Source organism: Lonchura striata, chromosome 28, assembly GCF_046129695.1.
Source record: "Lonchura striata isolate bLonStr1 chromosome 28, bLonStr1.mat, whole genome shotgun sequence".
In the NCBI taxonomy this organism is placed as follows: domain Eukaryota; kingdom Metazoa; phylum Chordata; class Aves; order Passeriformes; family Estrildidae; genus Lonchura; species Lonchura striata.
In genome coordinates this window covers 7,547,947-7,568,167 of record NC_134630.1, presented here as the reverse complement: position 1 = coordinate 7,568,167, position 20,221 = coordinate 7,547,947, and the positions used below count along the sequence as shown (strand labels likewise).

General features: G+C 60.6%; 3 protein-coding genes across 3 annotated transcripts; 2 read left to right on the top strand and 1 right to left on the bottom strand.

Annotated features, from left to right (window-relative positions):
- The first annotated feature begins 402 nt into the window (after window positions 1-402).
- NR2C2AP (nuclear receptor 2C2 associated protein) lies at window positions 403-4,005 on the top strand. Its single transcript, XM_077788876.1, has 6 exons — window positions 403-487; window positions 1,357-1,403; window positions 1,785-1,875; window positions 2,012-2,117; window positions 3,581-3,666; window positions 3,783-4,005. The coding sequence occupies exons 2-6, from the start codon at window positions 1,363-1,365 to the stop codon at window positions 3,897-3,899; spliced, it is 441 nt and encodes a 146-aa protein (XP_077645002.1). The 5' UTR covers window positions 403-487; window positions 1,357-1,362; the 3' UTR covers window positions 3,900-4,005.
- Window positions 4,006-4,892: 887 nt separating this feature from the next.
- RFXANK (regulatory factor X associated ankyrin containing protein) lies at window positions 4,893-13,981 on the bottom strand. Its single transcript, XM_077788874.1, has 10 exons — window positions 13,688-13,981; window positions 12,646-12,760; window positions 11,701-11,772; window positions 10,023-10,103; window positions 8,767-8,832; window positions 8,427-8,527; window positions 7,776-7,901; window positions 7,145-7,211; window positions 6,059-6,139; window positions 4,893-5,088 (listed from the first exon to the last, which is right to left on the bottom strand). The coding sequence occupies exons 2-10, from the start codon at window positions 12,677-12,679 to the stop codon at window positions 5,027-5,029; spliced, it is 690 nt and encodes a 229-aa protein (XP_077645000.1). The 5' UTR covers window positions 12,680-12,760; window positions 13,688-13,981; the 3' UTR covers window positions 4,893-5,026.
- BORCS8 (BLOC-1 related complex subunit 8) lies at window positions 13,976-18,593 on the top strand. The gene is made up of 5 exons (XM_077788875.1): window positions 13,976-14,057; window positions 15,096-15,208; window positions 16,326-16,390; window positions 17,219-17,311; window positions 18,331-18,593. The coding sequence occupies exons 1-5, from the start codon at window positions 14,021-14,023 to the stop codon at window positions 18,371-18,373; spliced, it is 351 nt and encodes a 116-aa protein (XP_077645001.1). The 5' UTR covers window positions 13,976-14,020; the 3' UTR covers window positions 18,374-18,593.
- The last annotated feature ends 1,628 nt before the right edge of the window (window positions 18,594-20,221 follow it).

Genomic DNA, 20,221 nt, shown 5'->3' with positions numbered 1-20,221 from the left:
CCGTACCGGCGGAGCGGTACCTGGAAGCGATACCGGGGGGCGGTACCGGGAAGCGGTACCGGGGGGCGGTACTGGGGGGCGGTACTGGGGGGGGCGGTACCGGGGGGGGCTGTACCGGACACCCGTACCGGGGGGCGGTACCGGGGGGCGGTACCGGGGGGGGCGGTACCGGGGGCTGTACCGGACTCCCGTACCGGGGGGCGGTACCGGGAAGCGGTACCGGGGGCGGTACCGGGGGGGGCTGTACCGGGAAGCGGTACCGGGGGGGGCGGTACCGGGGGGGGCTGTACCGGACTCCCGTACCGGGGGGCGGTACCGGGAAGCGGTACCGGGGGGCGGTACCCGACACCGGTACCGGGTGAGGCGTTCGCAGGGGGGCGAACACGGTGGGAGGGGGGCGCCGGGGCACGCGGAGCTCCCGCGGTGCCGGGGGCGGTACCGGACACCGGGAGCGGGGCGGCGGCTCCGCCTCTTCCTGCGGCGGGCGGTGAGCGAGGGGCGGCACCGGCGGGACCGGGAGGGGACCGGGGAGGAGCCCCCGGGGGTCCCCGGGGCTGCCCGGGGGTCGCCTGGGTCCCCAGCGCTGTCCGGTGGCGCCCGGGGGTGTCCGAGGGTCCCCGGTGCGAACCGAGGGTCCCCGGTGCGAACCGAGGGTCCCCATTCCTGCCCAGGTGTCCCCAGCACTGTCCGAGGGTCCCCAGTGCTGCTTTGGGTGTCCCCAGGCCCATTTTTGGTGTCCCCAGCCCCGTTTGGGGTGTCCCCAGTCCCGTTTGGGGTGTCCCCAGCCCTGTTGGGGTGTCCCCAGCCCCGTTTGGGGTGTCCCCAGTCCCGTTTTTGGTGTCCCCAGTCCCGTTTTTGGTGTCCCCAGTCCCGTTTCGGGTGTCCCCAGTCCCGTTTTTGGTGTACCCAGCCCCGTTTCGGGTGTCCCCAGCCCTGTTGGGGTGTCCCCAGGCCCATTTTTGGTGTCCCCAGTCCCGTTCCGGGTGTCCCCAGCCCCGTTTGGGGTGTCCCCAGCCCTGTTTGGGGTGTCCCCAGCCCCATTTTTGGTGTCCCCAGCCCCGTTTTTGGTGTCCCCAGCCCCATTTTTGGTGTCCCCAGTCCCGTTTCGGGTGTCCCCAGCCCTATTTGGGGTGTCCCCAGCCCCATTTTTGGTGTCCCCAGCCCTGTTTGGGGTGTCCCCAGTCCCGTTTTTGGTGTCCCCAGCCCTGTTTGGGGTGTCCCCAGCCCCATTTTTGTGTCCCCAGCCCCATTTTTGGTGTCCCCAGTCCCGTTTCGGGTGTCCCCAGCCCCATTTTTGGTGTCCCCAGCCCTGCTGGGCTGTCCCCACCATGTCCCCTGTCTGTCCCCTGTCCGCAGGCAGCGATGCCCCTGGAGCCCCTGGTGTGTGCCCGCACGGCCACGCGGTGAGTGCCGGTCCCTCCGCCTGTCCCCGGTACTGTCCCCGTGTCCCCGGTAATGTCCCCGGTCCCTCCGCCTGTCCCCGGTACTGTCCCCGTGTCCCCGGTAATGTCCCCGGTCCCTCCGCCTGTCCCCGGTACTGTCCCCGTGTCCCCGGTACTGTCCCCGGTCCCTCCGCCTGTCCCAGCACTGTCCCCTCTGTCCCGCCACTGTCCCCGGTAATGTCCCCGGCCCCTCCGCCTGTCCCCGGCACTGTCCCCGCTGTCCTGACACTGTCCCTTCTGTCCCCGGTACTGTCCCCGTGTCCCCGGCACTGTCCCCGGTACTGTCTCCGCTATCCCCGGCACTGTCCCCGCTGTCCCGGCACTGTCCCCGTGTCCCCGCAGGGTCAGCTCCGTGCTGAACCGGGACGTGAAGCACTTCGGGAAGCAGAACCTGTTCGATGGCAGCGAGGAGACCTGCTGGAACTCGGACCAGGTCGGGGACACCACGGGGACACAGCGGGGACCCCCCGTGACACCGGGGACCCCTGTGACACCGGGGACCCCCTGCGCCCCCCGTGCCCCCGGGGACCCCCGCCCCACCCTGCCCCTGACACTGCTGTCCCCACCAGGGCACAGCCCAGTGGGTCACCCTGGACTTCCCCCAGCCTGTCAGGGTCTCCCAGCTCCACGTCCAGTTCCAGGGGGGATTCTCCAGCCGGCTCTGCACGCTGGAAGGTGAGCGTGGCTCCTGCCTCAGTTTACCCACACCTGCATCCTGCGGGGGGAGAGGGAGGCTCAGGGAGATTGGTCAGCCAGTCCCAAAGGCCAGGAGGGCTCGGGAGCACCTGGAGAGGCTCTGAGGGGGAATAAAGAGGGAATGGGAGCCTCTGGGTGCCAGGGAAGATTTTGGGACACACCTGGGAGCACCTGGAGCAGCTCTGTGAGTGAATAAAGAGGGAATGGGAGCCTCTGGGTGCCAGGGAAGATTTTGGGACACACCTGGGAGCACCTGGAGCAGCTCTGTGAGTGAATAAAGAGGGGCTGGAAGCTGGTGGGAACCAGGGAAGATTTTGGGACAGCACCTGGAGAGGCTCTGTGTGAATAAAGAGGGGCTGGGAGCCTTTGGGTGCTGGTGGGAGCCAGAGAAAATTTTGGGACAGCACCTGGAGAGGGTCTGTGGGTGAATAAAGAGGGGCTGGGATCCTCTGGGTGCCAGGGAAGATTTTGGGAAAGCACCTGGGAGAACCTGGAGCAGCTCCATGGATGAATAAAGAGGGGCTGGGAGATGGTGAGAGTGGGGGAAGATTTTGGGACAGCACCTGGAGCAGCTCTGTGGGTGAATAAAGAAGGCTGGGAGCCTTTGGGTGCTGGTGGGAGCCAGAGAAAATTTTGGGACAGCACCTGGAGAGGCTCTGAGGGTGAATTAAGAGCTGGTGCGAGTGGGGGAAGATTTTGGGACAGCACCTGGGAGCACCTGGAGCAGCTCCGTGAGTGAATAAAGAGGGGCTGGGAGCCTCTGGGTGCCAGGGAAGATTTTGGGAGGCTCCTGGCAGCACCTGGAGAGGCTCTGAGGGTGAATAAAGAGGGGCTGGGAGCTGGTGGGAATGGGGGAAGATTTTGGGACAGCATCTGGAGCAGCTCCGTGGGTGAATAGAGGGGTGGGAGCCTCTGGGTGCCAGAGAAAATTTTGGGACACACCTGGGAGCACCTGGAGCAGCTCTGTGAGTGAATAAAGAGGGGCTGGAAGCTGGTGGGAACCAGGGAAGATTTTGGGACAGCACCTGGAGAGGCTCTGTGTGAATAAAGATGGGCTGGGAGCCTTTGGGTGCTGGTGGGAGCCAGAGAAAATTTTGGGACAGCACCTGGAGAGGGTCTGTGGGGGAATTAAGAGCTGGTGGGAGTGGGAGAAGATTCTGGGACAGCACCTGGAGCAGCTCTGTGAGTGAATAAAGAGGGGCTGGGAGCCTTTGGGTGCCAGGGAAGATTTTGGGAGGCTCCTGGGAGCACCTGGAGAGGCTCTGAGGGTGAATAAAGAGGGGCTGGGATCCTCTGGGTGCCAGGGAAGATTTTGGGACACACCTGGGAGCACCTGGAGCAGCTCTGTGAGTGAATAAAGAGGGGCTGGGAGCCTCTGGGTGCCAGGGAAGATTTTGGGAGGCTCCTGGCAGCACCTGAGGCTCCCCCCTCGCCCTGCCCAGGCTGCAGAACCGGAGAGGAGCTGGTGAAAATATCCGAGCTGTACCCGCAGGACAGCCACGCCATGCAGATATCCTTTCCCGGGATGGTGCTGGGGACAAGGCGGAATTTGGGGGTTTTTTGGGGGGCTTTGCTGCCGAGCAGAGCAGGGGGTGTGACCCCCACATGCCGACCCCAGCGTTGCTCCTTGACCGGGAGCTGCAGCAGTTCCAGGTGGAGGAGACGGTGCTGGACAAGCTGAAGATCACCTTCGGGAGCAGCACGGATTTCTTCGGGAGGGTGGTGGTTTATCACCTGGGGGTGCTGGGGGAGAGGCTCTAGGGGGACCCCGGGGCTGTGCCCACCTCGGGGGGCTCCGAAAACCCCCGGGGACACCTCGGGTGTGGAATGGGATCAATAAAAGGCATTCCTGCTTCTTTTCCTGGAATGAGCCCTCAGGGGTTTGGCTTCAGGGCAGAGGAGAAGTGTCCCCTGGTGTGCTGTCACCTCCTGAGCTGCTTGGGACGGCAGCACCAGAATCCTGCAGGATTCTCCAGAAGGGACAGCTCCGGGTGGGAATTTCATAATGCTGAGGGGAAATTTTGACTCCTTGGTGCCCAAAACCTGAGATTCCGACGTACCAGAATCCTGCAGGATTCTCCAGAAGGGACAGCTCCAGGTGGGAATTTCATAATGCTGAGGGGGAATTTTGACTCCTTGGTGCCCAAAACCTGAGATTCCGACGTACCAGAATCCTGCAGGATTCTCCAGAAGGGACAGCTCTGGGTGGGAATTTCATAATGCTGAGGGGGAATTTTGACTCCTTGTTGCCCAAAACCTGAGATTCCCACCTGCCAGAATCCTGCAGGATTTTTCCTCCTGGCTGTGGCAGCTTTATGGGAACTTCCCTTTGTGAAGGGACAGCTCTGGATGGGAATTCCACAAAGCTGAGGGGAAATTTTGACTCCTTGTTGCCCAAAACCTGAAATTCCCACCTGCCAGAATCCTGCAGGATTTTCCAGCTTTATGGGAGGTGAAGGGACAGCTCTGGGTGGGAATTCCACAAAGCTGAGGGGGAATTTTGGCTGGTGGCTGCCCAAAAACTGAGATTTCCATGTGCCAGAATCCTGCAGGATTTTCCAGAAGGGACAGCTCTGGGCAGGAATTTCAATGCCGAGGGGAAATTTTGACTCCTTGTTGCCCAAAAATTGAGATTCCCACCTGCCAGAATCCTCAGGATTTTCCAGCTTTATGGGCAGGAATTCCAGGATACTGAGGGGAAATTTTGACTTGTGGCTGCCCAAAATCCGGGATGAGGATGGGCTGAGGCAGCAGTCAGGGCTCCGCAGAGTTTAATTGCAATTAAAGTTCATTTCTGATGGGCAGGAATGAGCATCCCTGGATTTTCGGCATGGCAGCCATGGGGGTGGGATCACGGAAGCAGAAATTCCGGATTTCTCCAGGTCTGCTCATTTCTTCTTCCTCTTGTTGCGGAACAGCTTCAGGATGTGGTTCTCGATCACCTGCTGGACTGAGGGAGGAGAGCAGGGTTCAGGAGGCTGCTCTGGGAAGGAGCTGGGCATCGTTTCCTGAGGGAAAAGTCCCATTTCCTGAGGGAAAAATCTCATTTTCTGAGGGAAAAAACCCATTTTCGGAGGGAAAAATCCCAGTTTTCTGAGGGAAACCCATGTTTTCTGAGGCAAAATCCCTGCTTCCTTAGGGAAACCCTTACTTTCTGAGGGAAACCCCTGGTTTTCTGAGGGAAATGCCCGTTTTCTGAGGAGAAATCCTTGTTTTCTGAGGGGGAAAATTCCATTTTTCTGAGGGGGAAATCCCATTTTTCCTGAGGGGGAAAATCGCATTTTTCTGAGGGCAAAATCCAATTTTTCTGAGGGGAAAATCTCTGTTTTCTGAGGAAAGCCCTTGTTTTCTGATGGGGAAAATCCCATTTTTCTGAGGGGAAAATCCCTGCTTCCTGAGGGAAATCCCATTTTTGATGAGGGGGAAAAAAACATTTTTTCTGAGGGGGAAAATCCCATTTTTCTGAGGGAAAAGTCCTAGTTTCCTGAGGGAAACCCTTACTTTCTGAGGGAAATACCCATTTTCTGAGGAGAAATCCTTGTTTTCTGAGGGGGAAAATCCTGGTTTCCTGTGGGGAAAATACCTGTTTTCTGAGGGAAACCCCTGTTTTCTGAGGGGAAATCCCATTTTTATGAGGGGAAACCCCTGATTTCTGAAGGGGAAAATCCCATTTTTCTGAGGGGGAAAATCCCATTTTTCTGAGGGGAAACCCCTGATTTCTGAGGGGAAAATCCCATTTTTCTGAGGGCAAACCCCATTTTTGGGGGGGCAAACCCCATTTTCGGAGGGCAAACTCCATTTTCGGGGGGCAAACCCCATTTTTTGGGGGGCAAACCCGATTTTCGGAGGGCAAACCCCATTTTCGGAGGGCAAACCCCATTTTCGGGGGGCAAACCCCATTTTCGGAGGGGGACACTTGCCTTTCTTGTGTCCCAGGGCCACGGCCAGGTCCATGGGGGTGTACCCCGAATCTGCCTCCTCCGTCAGGTCGGCACCGCAAGCTGGGGGGCAGCGGGGGTGAGGGGGCTCGGGGACCCCCAGAACTGCCCCGGGGTGGGCAATGGGGGCTTTGGGGGGCTCGGGGACCCCCAGAACTGCCCCAGGGGAATGGGGACCCCCAGAACTGCCCCAGGGGAATGGGGACCCCCAAAGCTGTGCCCTGGGGTGGGAAATGGGGGCTTTGGGGGGCTCGGGGACCCCCAGAACTGCCCCGGGGGAATGGGGACCCCCAAAGCTGTGCCCTGGGGTGGGAAATGGGGGCTTTGGGGGGCACAGGGACCCCCAGAACTGCCCCGGGATAATGGGGACCCCCGGAGCTGTCCCCCAATGGGCAATGGGGGCTGCCGGGGGGAACGGGGACCCCCGGATTTTGGGATTTTCCCTTACCCGGGAGCAGGATTTGGGGATTTTCCCTTACCCGGGAGCAGGATTTTAGGATTTTTCGTTTCCCGGGAGCGGGATTTGGGGATTTTCCCTTACCTGGGAGTGGGATTTGGGGATTTTCCCTTACCCGGGAGCAGGATTTTGGGATTTTTCCTTACCCAGGAGCGGGATTCGTGGATTTTCCCTTACCCAGGAGCAGGATTTGGGGATTTTCCCTTACCCGGGAGTGGGATTTGGGGATTTTCCCTTACCCGGGAGTGGGATTTGGGGATTTTCCCTTACCCGGGAGCGGGATTTGTGGATTTTCCCTTACCCAGGAGCAGGATTTTGGGATGTTCCCTTACCCGGGAGCGGGATTTGGGGATTTTCCCTTACCCAGGAGCAGAATTTTGGGATGTTCCCTTACCCCGGAGCGGGATTTTGGGATGTTCCCTTACCCCGGAGCAGGATTTTGGGATGTTCCCTTACCCGGGAGCGGGATTTGGGGATTTTCCCTTACCCAGCAGCAGGATTTTGGGATGTTCCCTTACCCCGGAGCAGGATTTTGGGATGTTCCCTTACCCAGGAGCAGGATTTTGGGATTTTCCCTTACCCAGCAGCAGGATTTTGGGATGTTCCCTTACCCAGGAGAGCCTCCACGCACTTGACGTGGTTCCCGCGCACGGCGTAGAGCAGGGGGGTGCCCCCGTTCTGTGGGGACAGGGCAGGGGAGGGTCAGGCCCGGCTCCTGCTGCCCCCGGGGGTCCCTGGGGGCTCCCCGACCCGCTGGGGTCCCCTTCAGCCTCCCAGTTCCAGACTGGGATCCCCTCCAACCTCCCAGTTCCAGACTGGGATCCCCTCCAACCTCCCAGTTCCAGACTGGGATCCCCTTCAACCTCCCAATTACAGACTGGGGTCCCCTCCAACCTCCCAGTTACAGACTGGGATCCCGTCCAGCCTCCCAGTTCCAGACTGGGATCCCCTCCAGCCTCCCAGTTCCAGACTGGGATCCCCTTCAACCTCCCAATTACAGACTGGGATCCCCTTCAACCTCCCAGTTACAGACTGGGGTCCCCTTCAGCCTCTCCCAGCTCCAGACTGGGATCCCCTCCAGCCTCCCAATTCCAGGCTGGTGTCCCCTGGCCATGCTGGCAGCACTGGGGACACTTGTCCTCATGTCCCCCCTGTCCCCTGTGTCCCCCTGTCCCCCCTGTCCCTGTCCCCCTGTCCCTGTCCCCGTGTCCCCGTGCCCGTCCTGTCCCGGGTGGCACCCACCCAGTCGTAGGTGTTGATGTCCACGTCCCTGTCCAGCAGCAGGGTGACGATGTCGGTGTAGCCGCCCATGCTGGCCAGCGCCAGCGCGCTCTCGCGCTCCTTGGCCAGCGCGTGCGGGTCCGCGCCCTGCGGGGACCGAGGTGACAGGGGACAGGACAGGGACAGGGATGGGGGACAGGACAGGGACAGGGGACAGGGACACCCTGGGGACAGGGACAGGGGACAGGGACAGGGATGGGGGAAAGGGACAGGGGGACAGGGACAGGGGTGACACTGCCCTGGAGACAGACCCCAGACCCGGGACAGACCCAGGGCAGGCCCCACACCCAGGACAGACCTGGGACAGGCCCGGGACAGACTCGGGACAGACCCCAGACCCGGGACAGGCCCAGGACAGACCCCAGGCCAGACCTGGGACAGACCCCAGACCCAGGACAGACCCCACAGCCAGGACAGACCCCCAGGACAGACCCCAGACCCGGGACAGACCCCAGGACAGACCCCAGACCCGGGACAGACCCGGGACAGACTCGGGACAGACTCGGGACAGACCCCACACCCAGGACAGACCCGGGACAGACTCAGGACAGACCCCACACCCAGGACAGACCCGGGACAGGCCCAGGCCACCCGGGGAGCCCCGGGCCTCACCCAGTCCAGGAGGTGCCGCACGGTCTCGATCTCCCCGAAGGCCGCGGCCCAGATCAGGGGGGTGAAGCCCCTCTCGTCGGGTTTGTTCACCAAATTCTCACCTGGGTGGGGGGACAGAGCCGGGTCAGCCCCCCCGTGCTCCCAGTCCCACCAGTCCCACCAGTAAGGGCTGCGAGGCCTCCTCAGCCAGCTGCTGGCTGCTGGAACTGGGGATTCCGGAGGATTTTTCCGAGAAATCTCCACAGAAATGGAAGCAAACCACAATTCCAGCGAGTGGAAACCGAGTGAGAGGGCACGGAGAGGACCTGGCAGGTCCTGGCAGGGCCAAAGGGACACCAACCTTTCCTCAGGTGCTCCTTCAGCTGGATCAGCTCCCCCTGGGCAGCCAGCTGGTGGATGGACAGCGCTGCAGGGGCACAATCCGTCAGGAAAACAATTCCCTGAAAATCTGGGGGTGGCAGCTGTCCCCAAAATCCAGCAGTGACCCCAACCCCTCCCCTGCTGCCCCCAAAATCCCGGGGTGACCCCAACCCCTCCCCTGCTGTCCCCAAAATCCCGGGGTGACCCCAACTCCGTCCCCTGCTGTCCCCAAAATCCAGCAGTGACCCCAACCCCTCCCCTGCTGTCCCCAAAATCCCGGGGTGACCCCAACTCCGTCCCCTGCTGTCCCCCTGTCCCCTTGGGCAGCGCTGCAGGGGCACAATCCATCAGGAAAAGCAATTCCCTGAAAATCTGGGGGTGGCAGCTGCCCCAGGGTGACCCCAACCCTGTCCCCTGCTGTCCCCAAAATCATGGGGTGACCCCAACCCCATCCCCTGCTGTCCCCAAAATCCCGGGGTGACCCCAACCCCATCCCCTGCTGTCCCCATGTCCCCTTGGGCAGCGCTGCAAGGGACAAAATCCATCAGGGAAAAATAAATCCATGAAAATTTGGTGGGTGGGAGCTGCTCCCAAAATCCCAGGGTTCCACCAGCCCCCTGCCCTGCTGTCCCCAAAATCCCGGGGTGATCCCAACCCCTCTCCTGCTCTCCCCAAAATCCCGGGTGACCCCAATCCCTCCTCTGCTGTCCCCAAATGGAGCAGTGAACCCCACCCCATCCCCTGCTGTCCCCAAAATCCCAGGGTGGTCCCAGCCCCTCTTGTGTCCCCTCTCCTGCTGTCCCCTGTCCCCACGGGTGTCCCCACGGGTGTCCCTGTCCCCACGGGTGTCCCCACGGGTGTCCCCATGCCCACGGGTGTTCCCACGGGTGTCCCCAGGGGTGTCCCCATGCCCAGGGGTGTCCCCACGGGTGTCCCTGTCCCCACGGGTGTCCCCACGGGTGTCCCCACGGGTGTCCCCTGTCCCCACGGGTGTCCCCACGGGTGTCCCCACGGGTGTCCCCTGTCCCCACGGGTGTCCCCACGGGTGTCCCCATGCCCACGGGTGTCCCCACGGGTGTCCCCACGGGTGTCCCTGTCCCCACGGGTGTCCCCATGGGTGTCCCCACGGGTGTCCCCATGCCCACGGGTGTCCCCACAGGTGTCCCCACGGGTGTCCCCATGCCCACGGGTGTCCCCACGGGTGTCCCCACGGGTGTCCCCACGGGTGGCACTCACTGTCCAGCGTGGCGGGCAGCGCTGACACCTCGTTGCCTCGCTGCCTGTTGGTCAGGGTGTTGGAATGCTTCAGGGGGAAACCTGGGCCAGCCACGGGAGCCAAAATCAGCCGCGCTCCTTTGGGTCATTCCCACTTCACTTGGGTCATTCCCAGTTCATTTGGGTCATTCCCACTTCACTTGGGTCATTCCCAGTTAATTTGGGTCATTCCCACTTCATTTGGGTCATTCCCAGTTCATTTGGGTCATTCCCAGTTCATTTGGGTCATTCCCAGTTCATTTGGGTTATTCTCCATGAATTTGGGGTTATTCCCAGTTAATTTGGGTTACTCACAGTTAATTTGGGGTTATTCTCCATGAATTTGGGGTTATTCTCCGTTAATTTGGGTTATTCTCAATTAATTTGGGGTTATTCTCACTCCATTTGAGGTTATCCTCAGTTAATTTGAGGTTATTCTCATTCCATTTGGGGTTATTCTCACTCCATTTGGGGTTATTCTCAATTAATTTGGGGTTATTCTCAGTTAATTTGGGGTTAGCCTCACTCCGTTTGGGGTTATCCTCACTTCATTTGGGGTTATTGTCCATTAATTTGGGGTTATTCTCACTTAAATTGGAGTTATTCTCCATTAATTTGGGGTTATTCTCAATTAATTCAGGGTTGTCCTCAGTTAATTTGGGGTTATTCTCCATCAATTTGGGGTTATTCTCACTTCATTTGGGCTTAATTTCCATTAATTTGGGGTTATTCTCCATTAATTTTGGGTTATTCCCAGTTAATTTGGGTTATTCTCCATTAATTTGGATTATTCTCAATTAACTCGGGGTCACTCTTGATCAATTTCTGGTTTATCTTTATCCATTCTCTACCTATTTAGTTATTCTCTCTTAATTTCAGGTTTATTTTCTATTTATTAAAACCCACAGCACCCAGGTCCCTCCTCCTACTGCCCATCCTCGACGGGCTCCACTTGGGAATCCCAAATCCCTGAGCCGGGGTTTTATTGGGAAAAATCCAAGGAAAATGAGAATTCCCATCTCCAGTTCCAGCGTGGAGCTCCCGGGGCTGGCAGGGGCAGACACCAAATTTTGGGATTGGGATTGGGATTTGATTTTCCATGTTAAAGGAGCAGTTTGAGGCTCTTTTTGGGAATCCCAAAGCCCCTGATCCGAGGTTTTATTGGGAAAAATGAGAATTCCCGTCTCCAGCTCCAGTGTGGAGCTCCCAGGGCTGGCAGGAGCAGACACCAAATTTTGGGATTGGGATGGGATTTTCCATGTTAAAGGAGCAGTTTGAGGCTCTTTTTGGGAATCCCAAAGCGTTTCCAGCCCCTGATCCGAGGTTTTATTGGGAAAAATGAGAATTCCCATCTCCAGCTCCAGCGTGGAGCTCTCGGGGCTGGCAGGGGCAGACACCAAATTTTGGGATTGGGATTTGATTTTCCATGTTAAAGGAGCAGTTTGAGGCTCTTTTTGGGAATCCCAAAGCCCCTGATCCGAGGTTTTATTGGGAAAAATGAGAATTCCCAGCTCCAGCTCCAGCGTGGAGCTCTCGGGGCTGGCAGGAGCAGACACCAAATTTTGGGATTGGGATGGGATGGGATTTGCCACGTCCGGGGCTCCGTGCCGGGATTTTTGGGACGGGGGATCCCGGGATTTCCCCCCTGTGCCGCACTCACTGTCCAGGGCCTCGCCGGGGCTCTGGGAATCCCCGGGAGCGGCCGAGGGGTTCCGGGGGGTCCCGGCTCCGCCTGCGAGCCGACAGCCGGGGGTCACGGGGGTCGGGGTGTCCCGGCCCGGCTGACCCGGTCCCGGCTCCGGTTCATCCCGGTATCCCGGGGTGGCTGATCCCACCCGGCTCCGGTTCATCCCGGTATCCCGGGCTGGCTGACCCGGTCCCGGCTCCGGTTCATCCCGGTATCCCGGGCTGGCTGATCCCACCCGGCTCTGGTTCATCCCCGGCTCCAGTTCATCCCGGGCTGGCTGACCCCGTCCCGGTTCATCCCGGTATTCCTGGGCTGGCTGATCCCACCCGGCTCCGGTTCATCCCGGTATCCCGGGGTGGCTGACCCGGTCCCGGCTCCGGTTCATCCCGGCATTCCCGGGCTGGCTGACCCCATCCCGGTTCATCCCGGTATTCCTGGGCTGATCCCGCCTGGCTCCGGTTCATTCCCGGGCTGACCCCGTCCCAGCTCCGGTTCATCCCGGTATTCCCGGGCTGAATCCATCCCGGTTCATCCCGGTATTCCTGGCCTGGCTGACCCCATCCCGGTTCATCCCGGTATTCCCGGGCTGAATCCATCCCGGTTCATCCCGGTATTCCTGGGCTGGCTGATCCCATCCCGGTTCATCCCGTCATTCCTGGGCTGATCCCGCCCGGTTCATCCCGGTATTCCCGGGCTGGCTGACCCCGTCCCTCTCCGGTTCATCCCGGTATTCCCGGGCTGATTGACCCCGTCCCGTCCCGGTTTATCCCGGTATTCCCGGGCTGGCTGACCCCGTCCCTCTCCGGTTCATCCCGGTATTCCCGGGCTGGCTGACCCCGTCCCTCTCCAGTTCATCCCGGTATTCCCGGGATGAATGACCCCGTCCCTCTCCGGTTCATCCCGGTATTCCCGGCTCACCGTCCCCCGGCCCCGGGAGTGCCGGGTCCCCCATGCCGCCGCTCCGCTCGGTTCCGTTCCGCTTTTCCAACCCAATCCGGGGTCCCGGGCTTGGGGGGCCCGAGGGCTCCGTCACCTGGGGAGGGGAACCGGGTCTGGGGTCCCGTTTGTCTTCCCCATCCCAATTCCCGGGGTTCCCGTTCCCGTTCCCGGTCCCGTTCCCGTTCCCATTCCCGGGGTTCCCATTCTCGTTCCCGTTCCTGTTCCCGTTCCCGGTCCCGTTCCCGGGGTTCCCATTCCCATTCTCGTTCCCGTTCCCGTTCCCGGTCCCATTCCCATTCTCGTTCCCGGTCCCGTTCCCATTCCCGGGGTTCCCGTTCCCGTTCCCGGTCCCGTTCCCGGTCCCGGTCCCGTTCCTGGTCCCGTTCCCGATCCGGGTCCCGTTCCCAGTCCCGGTCCCATTCCCATTCCCGTTCTTGTTCCCGGTCTCGTTCCCATTCCCGGGGTTCCCGTTCCCGTTCCCGGTCCCGGTCCCGTTCCCGTTCCCATTCCCGGGGTTCCCGTTCCCTTTCCCGTTCCCGTTCCCGTTCCCATTCCCGGGGTTCCCGTTCCCGGTCCCGTTCCCGTTCCCGTTCCCGTTCCCGATCCGGGTCCCGTTCCCAGTCCCGGTCCCATTCCCATTCCCGTTCTCGTTCCCGGTCCCGTTCCCATTCCCGGGGTTCCCGTTCCCGTTCCCGATCCGGGTCCCGTTCCCAGTCCCGGTCCCATTCCCATTCCCGTTCCCGGTCCCGGTCCCGTTCCCGTTCCCATTCCCGGGGTTCCCGTTCTCGTTCCCGTTCCCGGTCCCGTTCCCGTTCCCATTCCCGGGGTTCCCGTTCCCTTTCCCGTTCCCGTTCCCGTTCCCGTTCCCGTTCCCGTTCCCGGTTCCGGTCCCGTTCCCGGTCGCTGTTCCCATTCCCGTTCCCGTTCCCGGTCCCGTTCCCGTTCCCGTTCCCGTTCCCGTTCCCGTTCCCGTTCCCGGTCCCATTCCCATTCCCGTTCCCGTTCCCGGTCCCGGTCTCACCGGCCGTTCCCGTCCCTCACTTCCCGTTCCTGCGCCCGCGGGGGGCCCGGCGGGCCCGGCCCCGCCTCCGGTGAGGGCGGCCCGGGGGCGACGGGCGCGGGACACCGGGGGGACACCGGGAGCACGGGCTGTCCCAAACCGGAGGCACACCGGGACCCACCGGGTGTCCCCGCGGTGCCACGGGGACTCGGGCGGGGCTGGCACCGGTTCGGGGGGGCGGAACGCCGCCGCCGCAGCCGCGTTTCCGGCCGGGGCTGTTTTCTCTGCCCGGGGAGGTTTCCGGGGGCGCCGGCGGAAGCGGAAGTGGCGGAGGCGGAAGCGGCGGCGGGCGGGATGGAGGAAGCGGAGATGCAGCTGAAGGTGAAGAAAGGTGGGAAAAACGGGAAAACCGGGAACGGAGCGGGGAAAACGGGAATGGAGCGGGGAAAACGGGAATGGAGCGGGGAAAACGGGAATGGAGCGGGAAAAAACGGGAATGGAGCGGGGAAAACGGGAATGGAGCGGGGAAAACGGGAATGGAATGGGAAAAAACCGGGAATGGAGCGGGAAAACCGGGAATGGAGCGGGGAAAACGGGAATGGAGCGGGAAAAACCGGGAATGGAGCCGGGAAAACGGGAATGGAGCGGGGAAAACGGGAATGGAGCGGGGAAAACGGGAATGGAGCGGGAAAACCGGGAATGGAGCGGGAAAAACCGGGAATGGAGCGGGGAAAACGGGAATGGAATGGGAAAAAACCGGGAATGGAGCGGGAAAACCGGGAATGGAGCGGGGAAAACCGGGAATGGAGCGGGAAAAACGGGACCGGGACTGGATTTCTAGGCGCTATTTCCCTGGATTTCTAGGAGCTGTTTCCATGGATTTCTAGGAGCTATTTCCATGGATTTCTGTGGACTTCTCTGGAGATGTTTCTATAAATATCCATGGACAGATTTCTGTGGGTTTCTCTGGATTTCTGTAGAGGTTTTTATGGGTTTCTGTGGATTTCTAGGAGATATTTCCCGGGATTTCTAGGAGCTATTTCCATGGATTTTTGTGGATTTTCATGGATATTTCCCCCCGTTAATTCCCGTTTTTTCCCATTTTTCCCCATTTTTCCCGCAGTGACAGACAAGTTCACGGAGAGCCTGTACGTGCTGCACAACGAGCCCTCGGTGCCGCTGGCCCGGCCATGGGAGTTCCTATGGATTTTTATGGATATTTCCCCCCGTTAATTCCCGTTTTTTCCCATTTTTTCCCGTTTTTTCCCGTTTTTCCCGCAGTGACAGACAAGTTCACGGAGAGCCTGTACGTGCTGCACAACGAGCCCTTGGTGGCGCTGGCCCAGCCATGGGAGTTCCTATGGATTTTTATGGATACTTCCCACTGTTAATTCCCGTTTTTTCCCATTTTTTCCCGTTTTTCCTGCAGTGACAGACAAGTTCACGGAGAGCCTGTACGTGCTGGCCAACGAGCCCTCGGTGGCGCTGTACCGGCTGCAGGAGCACGTGCGCCGCTCCCTGCCCGAGCTGGCCCAGCACAAGGTGGGAATCCCGGGAATTCCGGGAATTCCGGGGCTTTTCCAGGTCTTTCCTTCCCTTTCCTGCTTCCCCTGGAAGTTTGACCGTTCTCATAAAGCTCCTTTCGCTTTTTGATGGAATTCCCTCCCCAGACCCCCGTTCCCATGGAGACCCCCCCGATCCCCGTTTTCCCTGATCCCTGTTTTCCCTGTTTTCCCTGTTTCCCTGATCCCTGTTTCCCTATTCCCTGTTTTCCCTGTTTCCCTGATCCCTGTTTTCCCTGATCCCTGTTTTCCCTGTTTTCCCTGATCCCTGTTTTCCCTGTTTCCCTGATCCCTGTTTTCCCTGTTTTCCCTGTTTCCCTGATCCCTGTTTTCCCTGTTTCCCTGATTCCTGTTTTCCCTGATCCCTGTTTTCCCTGTTTTCCCCGTTTCCCTGATCCCTGTTTTCCCTGATCCCTGATCCCTGTTTCCCTATTCCCTGTTTCCCTATTCCCTGTTTTCCCTGTTTTCCCTGTTTCCCTGATCCCTGTTTCCCTATTCCCTGTTTCCCTATTCCCTGTTTTCCCTGTTTTCCTGATCCCTGTTTTCCTGATCCCTGTTTCCCTGATCCCTGTTTTCCCTGATCCCTGTTTTCCCTGATCCCTGTTTTCCCTGATCCCTGTTTCCCCTGTTTTCCCTGTTTCCCTATTCCCTGTTTCCCTATTCCCTGTTTTCCCTGTTTTCCTGATCCCTGTTTTCCCTGTTTCCCTGATCCCTGTTTTCCCTGATCCCTGTTTTCCCTGATCCCTGTTTTCCCTGATCCCTGTTTCCCTGATCCCTGTTTCCCCTGTTTTCCCTGTTTTCCTGATCCCTGTTTTCCCTGTTTCCCTATTCCCTGTTTTCCCTATTCCCTGTTTTCCCTGTTTTCCTGATCCCTGTTTTCCCTGTTTCCCTATTCCCTGTTTCCCTATTCCCTGTTTTCCCTGTTTTCCCTGTTTCCCTGATCCCTGTTTTCCCTGTTTCCCTATTCCCTGTTTTCCCTGTTTTCCTGATCCCTGTTTCCCTATTCCCTGTTTCCCTATTCCCTGTTTTCCCTGTTTCCCTGATCCCTGTTTTCCCTGTTTTCCCTGTTTTCCTGATCCCTGTTTTCCCCCCTGCAGTCGGACATGCAGAGCTGGGAGGAGCAGAGCCAGGGAGCCATCTACACCGTGGAGTACGCCTGCAGGTCTGGGGATCCCGGAATTCCCGGAATTCCGGGCTGGAAAACGCGCCAGGGAGCCGGGAATGGGGCTGGGGGGAGGCTGGGGTTTGGGATTTGCACCCTGGGAGGAGGGGAATTCCTGGAATTTTGGGTGGGAAAATCCAGGGAATGAGCTGGGATTTGGGATGAGCTTTGAGTTCTTAGCAGGAATTTGACTTTGAGAGGGAAATTCCTGGAATTCCAGGCTGGAAAACAGAGCAGGATCCCGGGAATGAATTGGGATTTGGGATTTTCACTTTGAAAGGGAAATTCCTGGAATTCCAGGCTGGAAAGCACAGCGGGATCCCGGGAATGAGTTGGGAAGAGGTGGGATTTGGGATTTTCACTTTGAGAGGGAAATTCCTGGAATTCTGGGCTGGAAAACAGAGCAGAATCCTGGGAATGAATTGGGATTTGGGATTTTCACTTTGAGAGGGAAATTCCTGGAATTCTGGGCTGGAAAACAGAGCAGGATCCCGGGAATGAATTGGGATTTGGGATTTTCACTTTGAGAGGGAAATTCCTGGAATTCCGGGCTGGAAAGCACAGCGGGATCCTGGGAATGAACTGGGATTTGGGATTTTCACTTTGAGAGGGAAATTCCTGGAATTCTGGTCTGGAAAGCACAGCAGGATCCCGGGAAGAGCTGGGATTTGGGAACACCCGGCAGGAATTTGGGGCCTTGGTGGGAGTTCCCCACCTTCCCACAGCACCAAGCTCCTCCGGCCCGAGGTTTCCCGGGATCGGGGAGGGGAGCAGCCGAACTCTGGGAATTCCAGCTCCGTCCCTGTCCCGCTTTTCCCGCCTTTGCAGCGCCGTCAGGAGCATGGCGGACAGCAGCGTGTGCTTCCGCAGCATCGACAGCCTGCTCCGGAATTCCATCGCCACCCGGGAGCGGCTGGGCAGGTACCGGACCCGGGAGCAGGGAGCTGGGCCGGAATTCCCAGAATCCAGGGAGGAGGGAGCCGGGACGGAATTCCCAGAATCTGGGGAGGAGGGAGCCGGGACGGAATTCCCAGAATCTGGGGAGCAGGGAGCCGGGACGGAATTCCCGGAATCCGGGGAGCAGGGAGCCGGGACGGAATTCCCAGAATCCGGGGAGCAGGGAGCCGGGACAGAATTCCCAGAATCCGGGAGAGGAGAGAGCCGGGCCGGAATTCCCCAAATCCGGGAGCAGGGAGCCGGGACGGAATTCCCAGAATCCGGGGAGGAGGGAGCCGGGACGGAATTCCCAGAATCCGGGCAGGAGGGAGCTGGGCCGGAATTCCCAGAATCCGGGAGAGGAGGGAGCCGGGACGGAATTCCCAGAATCCGGGCAGGAGGGAGCCGGGCCGGAATTCCCAGAATCCGGGGAGCAGGGAGCCAGGGCGGAATTCCCAGATCCGGGGAGGAGGGAGCCGGGACGGAATTCCCAGAATCCGGGGAGGAGGGAGCCGGGACGGAATTCCCAGAATCCGGGGAGGAGGGAGCCGGGACGGAATTCCCAGAATCCGGGGAGGAGGGAGCTGGGATGGAATTCCCGAGCATCCCTGAACCCCAAATCTGGGAGAGGAGGGAGCCAGGATGAGCCAGGACAGCATTCCTGCTTTTTCTGAACCCGAAATTTGGGAAAGGGCTGAGCCAAGACAGCATTCCCACTTTTCCTGAACCCGAAATCTGGGAAAGGAGGGAGCCAGGACAGCATTCCCACTTTTCCTGAACCCGAAATCTGGGAAAGGAGGGAGCCAGGACAGCATTCCCACTTTTCCTGAACCCGAAATCTGGGAAAGGAGGGAGCCAGGACAGCATTCCTGCTTTTCTTGCCACAAATCCCAGGAAAAACCCCTTATCCCAACCACCACCAGCAGTGGGAATTTTGGAAGGAAACCCCAAATTTCCCACATTTCCAGCCTGCTGCGTGTGACTTTTCCTTTTTCCTTCCACAGCACCATCACCCCCCAATCCAAGAATCCTCCAGGCACTTCCTGATTTTCCATCCTGAATTTCCCAACCTTGGGAAGAAGTGGGAAAAAACCTCTGGGGCTGCACAGGTAGAGAAGCCCCTGAATTCCCAGAGGGGAAAAAAGAGCTGGAAAAATCCCAAATCCTGCTTTTTTTGGGCCTCTTTTCCGTGGGTTGTGTTTCACCTTCCCAGTTTTTTTCCAGGCTTTTTTATTCCCAAAAAAACAAGAAAAAAAACCAACCCAAATGAGGTTTTGCTTTGGGAATTTTGTGTGAAAATCTGGAATTTCAGCACACAAAAGCTTTTTTTGAGGAATTCTCCAGTTCCCGGCTGGTGCCGGGGAATTGCTGGGATTGGTTTTAATGAGGACGAGAATAAAAAGGAGGAAAAAAACCCCAAAAAATCCTCCCAAAAAAAAAAGAAAATTCCTCTGAAAGGTTTTCAGCGTTTCTCCTGTCGCCCTGGGAGCTCGGAGCTGCTTTTTCATCCGGCCCCGGTTCCCCCGGAGCCCTCCGAGCATCCCCGGTCCCGCTTCCCCCGGAGCCCTCCGAGCATCCCCGGTCCCTCCCGAGCCCCGGTCCCGCCTCTCCGGTCCCGGTCCCGCCCCTCCGAACATCCCCGGTCCCGCCCGACCGGTCCCGGTTCCCCCGGAGCCCTCTGAGCATCCCCGGTCCCTCCGGCCCCGGTCCTGCCCCTCCACTCCCGGTTCTGTCCCTCCGAGCATCCCCGGTCCCGGTTTCCCCGGAGCCCTCCGAGCATCTCCGGTCCCTCCCGAGCCCCGGTCCCGCCCGACCGGTCCCGGTTCCGCCGGGCCCCTCCGAGCATCCCCGGTCCCTCCGGCCCCGGTCCCGCCGGCCCCGGTCCCGCCGCTCCCGAGCCCCGGTCCCGCCCCACCGGTCCCGGTCCTGCCCCTCGAGTCCCGGTCCCGCCTCTCCCGGTCCCTCCGGCCCCGGTCCCGCCTCTCCCGGTCCCTCCGGTCCCGGTCCCGCCTCTCCCGAGCCCCGGTCCCTGGAGCCCCGGTTCCCGGTGCCCCGCGGCTCTGGCCGGTCGGGCCCGGGCTGCCCCGGTGCTGCGGCTGCCGTGGAGGCGGCGGAGCAGGAGGCAGCTCACGCTGAGCACCGGGCGGAGCGCGGCCGGTACCGGCGGCGGAGCGGCCCCGGGAGCGACCGGGCCGTGGCAGCGGAAAGGTCCCGGGGAGCGGCGGCGCCGTCAGGGCTCGCTGCGGTTCCCGGAGGGCATGGCGGGGCCGGTACCGGCACCGGGAGAACCGGGGGTGCGCGCTCCCCGGCTCCTCCGTGCCGCCGCTCCGGGAATGGGAACCGGGACCGGGCACCGGGGCGGGCCCGTCCTGCCTCCGGTCCGGGACCGTCCCGGGCCGCTCCGCCCCCGGTGAGGCCCCGGGAGCCTCCCGGGGCAGCGGGAGGGGTGGAGGGGACTGAGGACGGACGGACAGACGGACGCGGAGCCGCTCCCGCCGTTCCCAGCGCTGGGAAACCGCGGGATCGAGCCCCGGTGTGACCCCGGGCGGGACGGGGGCACGGCGATCGCCCGGTCCCGCGTCCCCCGGGGAGCTCCCGGAACGTTCCCGGTCCCGCGGGGCTGGGAAAGGACCCCGGGACCCCCGCGCCGTTCCCGTGCCCGGTAAAGACCCCGGGGCTCCTCCGGGACCGGACAGCGGGAAAATCCTCCCGGGGCACCGGGCACCTGCCTGGCACGGAACTGCCGCGGAGCCGCGACGAGGGGACCCACGGGGGGACCCACGGGGGGACACGCGAGGGGACACACGAGGGGACACACGAGGGGACACCGGGGTCCCGCGCCCGCGGGTGCCACCCAGGCCACTCCCCCATCCCGGTGTCCCCTGCTGTCTGTCC

Excerpts from the sequence above, each read along its gene's own strand:
- NR2C2AP (XM_077788876.1), top strand. The coding sequence starts at position 1,363 with ATGCCCCTGGAGCCCCTGGTGTGTGCCCGCACGGCCACGCG. Across the intron at positions 1,404-1,784 it reads TGTGCCCGCACGGCCACGCG|GGTCAGCTCCGTGCTGAACC; the intron begins GTGAGTGCCGGT and ends GTGTCCCCGCAG. Across the intron at positions 3,667-3,782 it reads AGATATCCTTTCCCGGGATG|CAGTTCCAGGTGGAGGAGAC; the intron begins GTGCTGGGGACA and ends CGGGAGCTGCAG.
- RFXANK (XM_077788874.1), bottom strand. The coding sequence starts at position 12,679 with ATGGGGGACCCGGCACTCCCGGGGCCGGGGGACG. Across the intron at positions 10,104-11,700 it reads CCCCGGCGAGGCCCTGGACA|GTTTCCCCCTGAAGCATTCC; the intron begins GTGAGTGCGGCA and ends TGGCTGGCCCAG. Across the intron at positions 5,089-6,058 it reads GGCCCTGGGACACAAGAAAG|TCCAGCAGGTGATCGAGAAC; the intron begins GCAAGTGTCCCC and ends CTCCTCCCTCAG.
- BORCS8 (XM_077788875.1), top strand. The coding sequence starts at position 14,021 with ATGGAGGAAGCGGAGATGCAGCTGAAGGTGAAGAAAG. Across the intron at positions 14,058-15,095 it reads GCAGCTGAAGGTGAAGAAAG|TGACAGACAAGTTCACGGAG; the intron begins GTGGGAAAAACG and ends TTTTTCCTGCAG. Across the intron at positions 16,391-17,218 it reads ACCGTGGAGTACGCCTGCAG|CGCCGTCAGGAGCATGGCGG; the intron begins GTCTGGGGATCC and ends CCGCCTTTGCAG.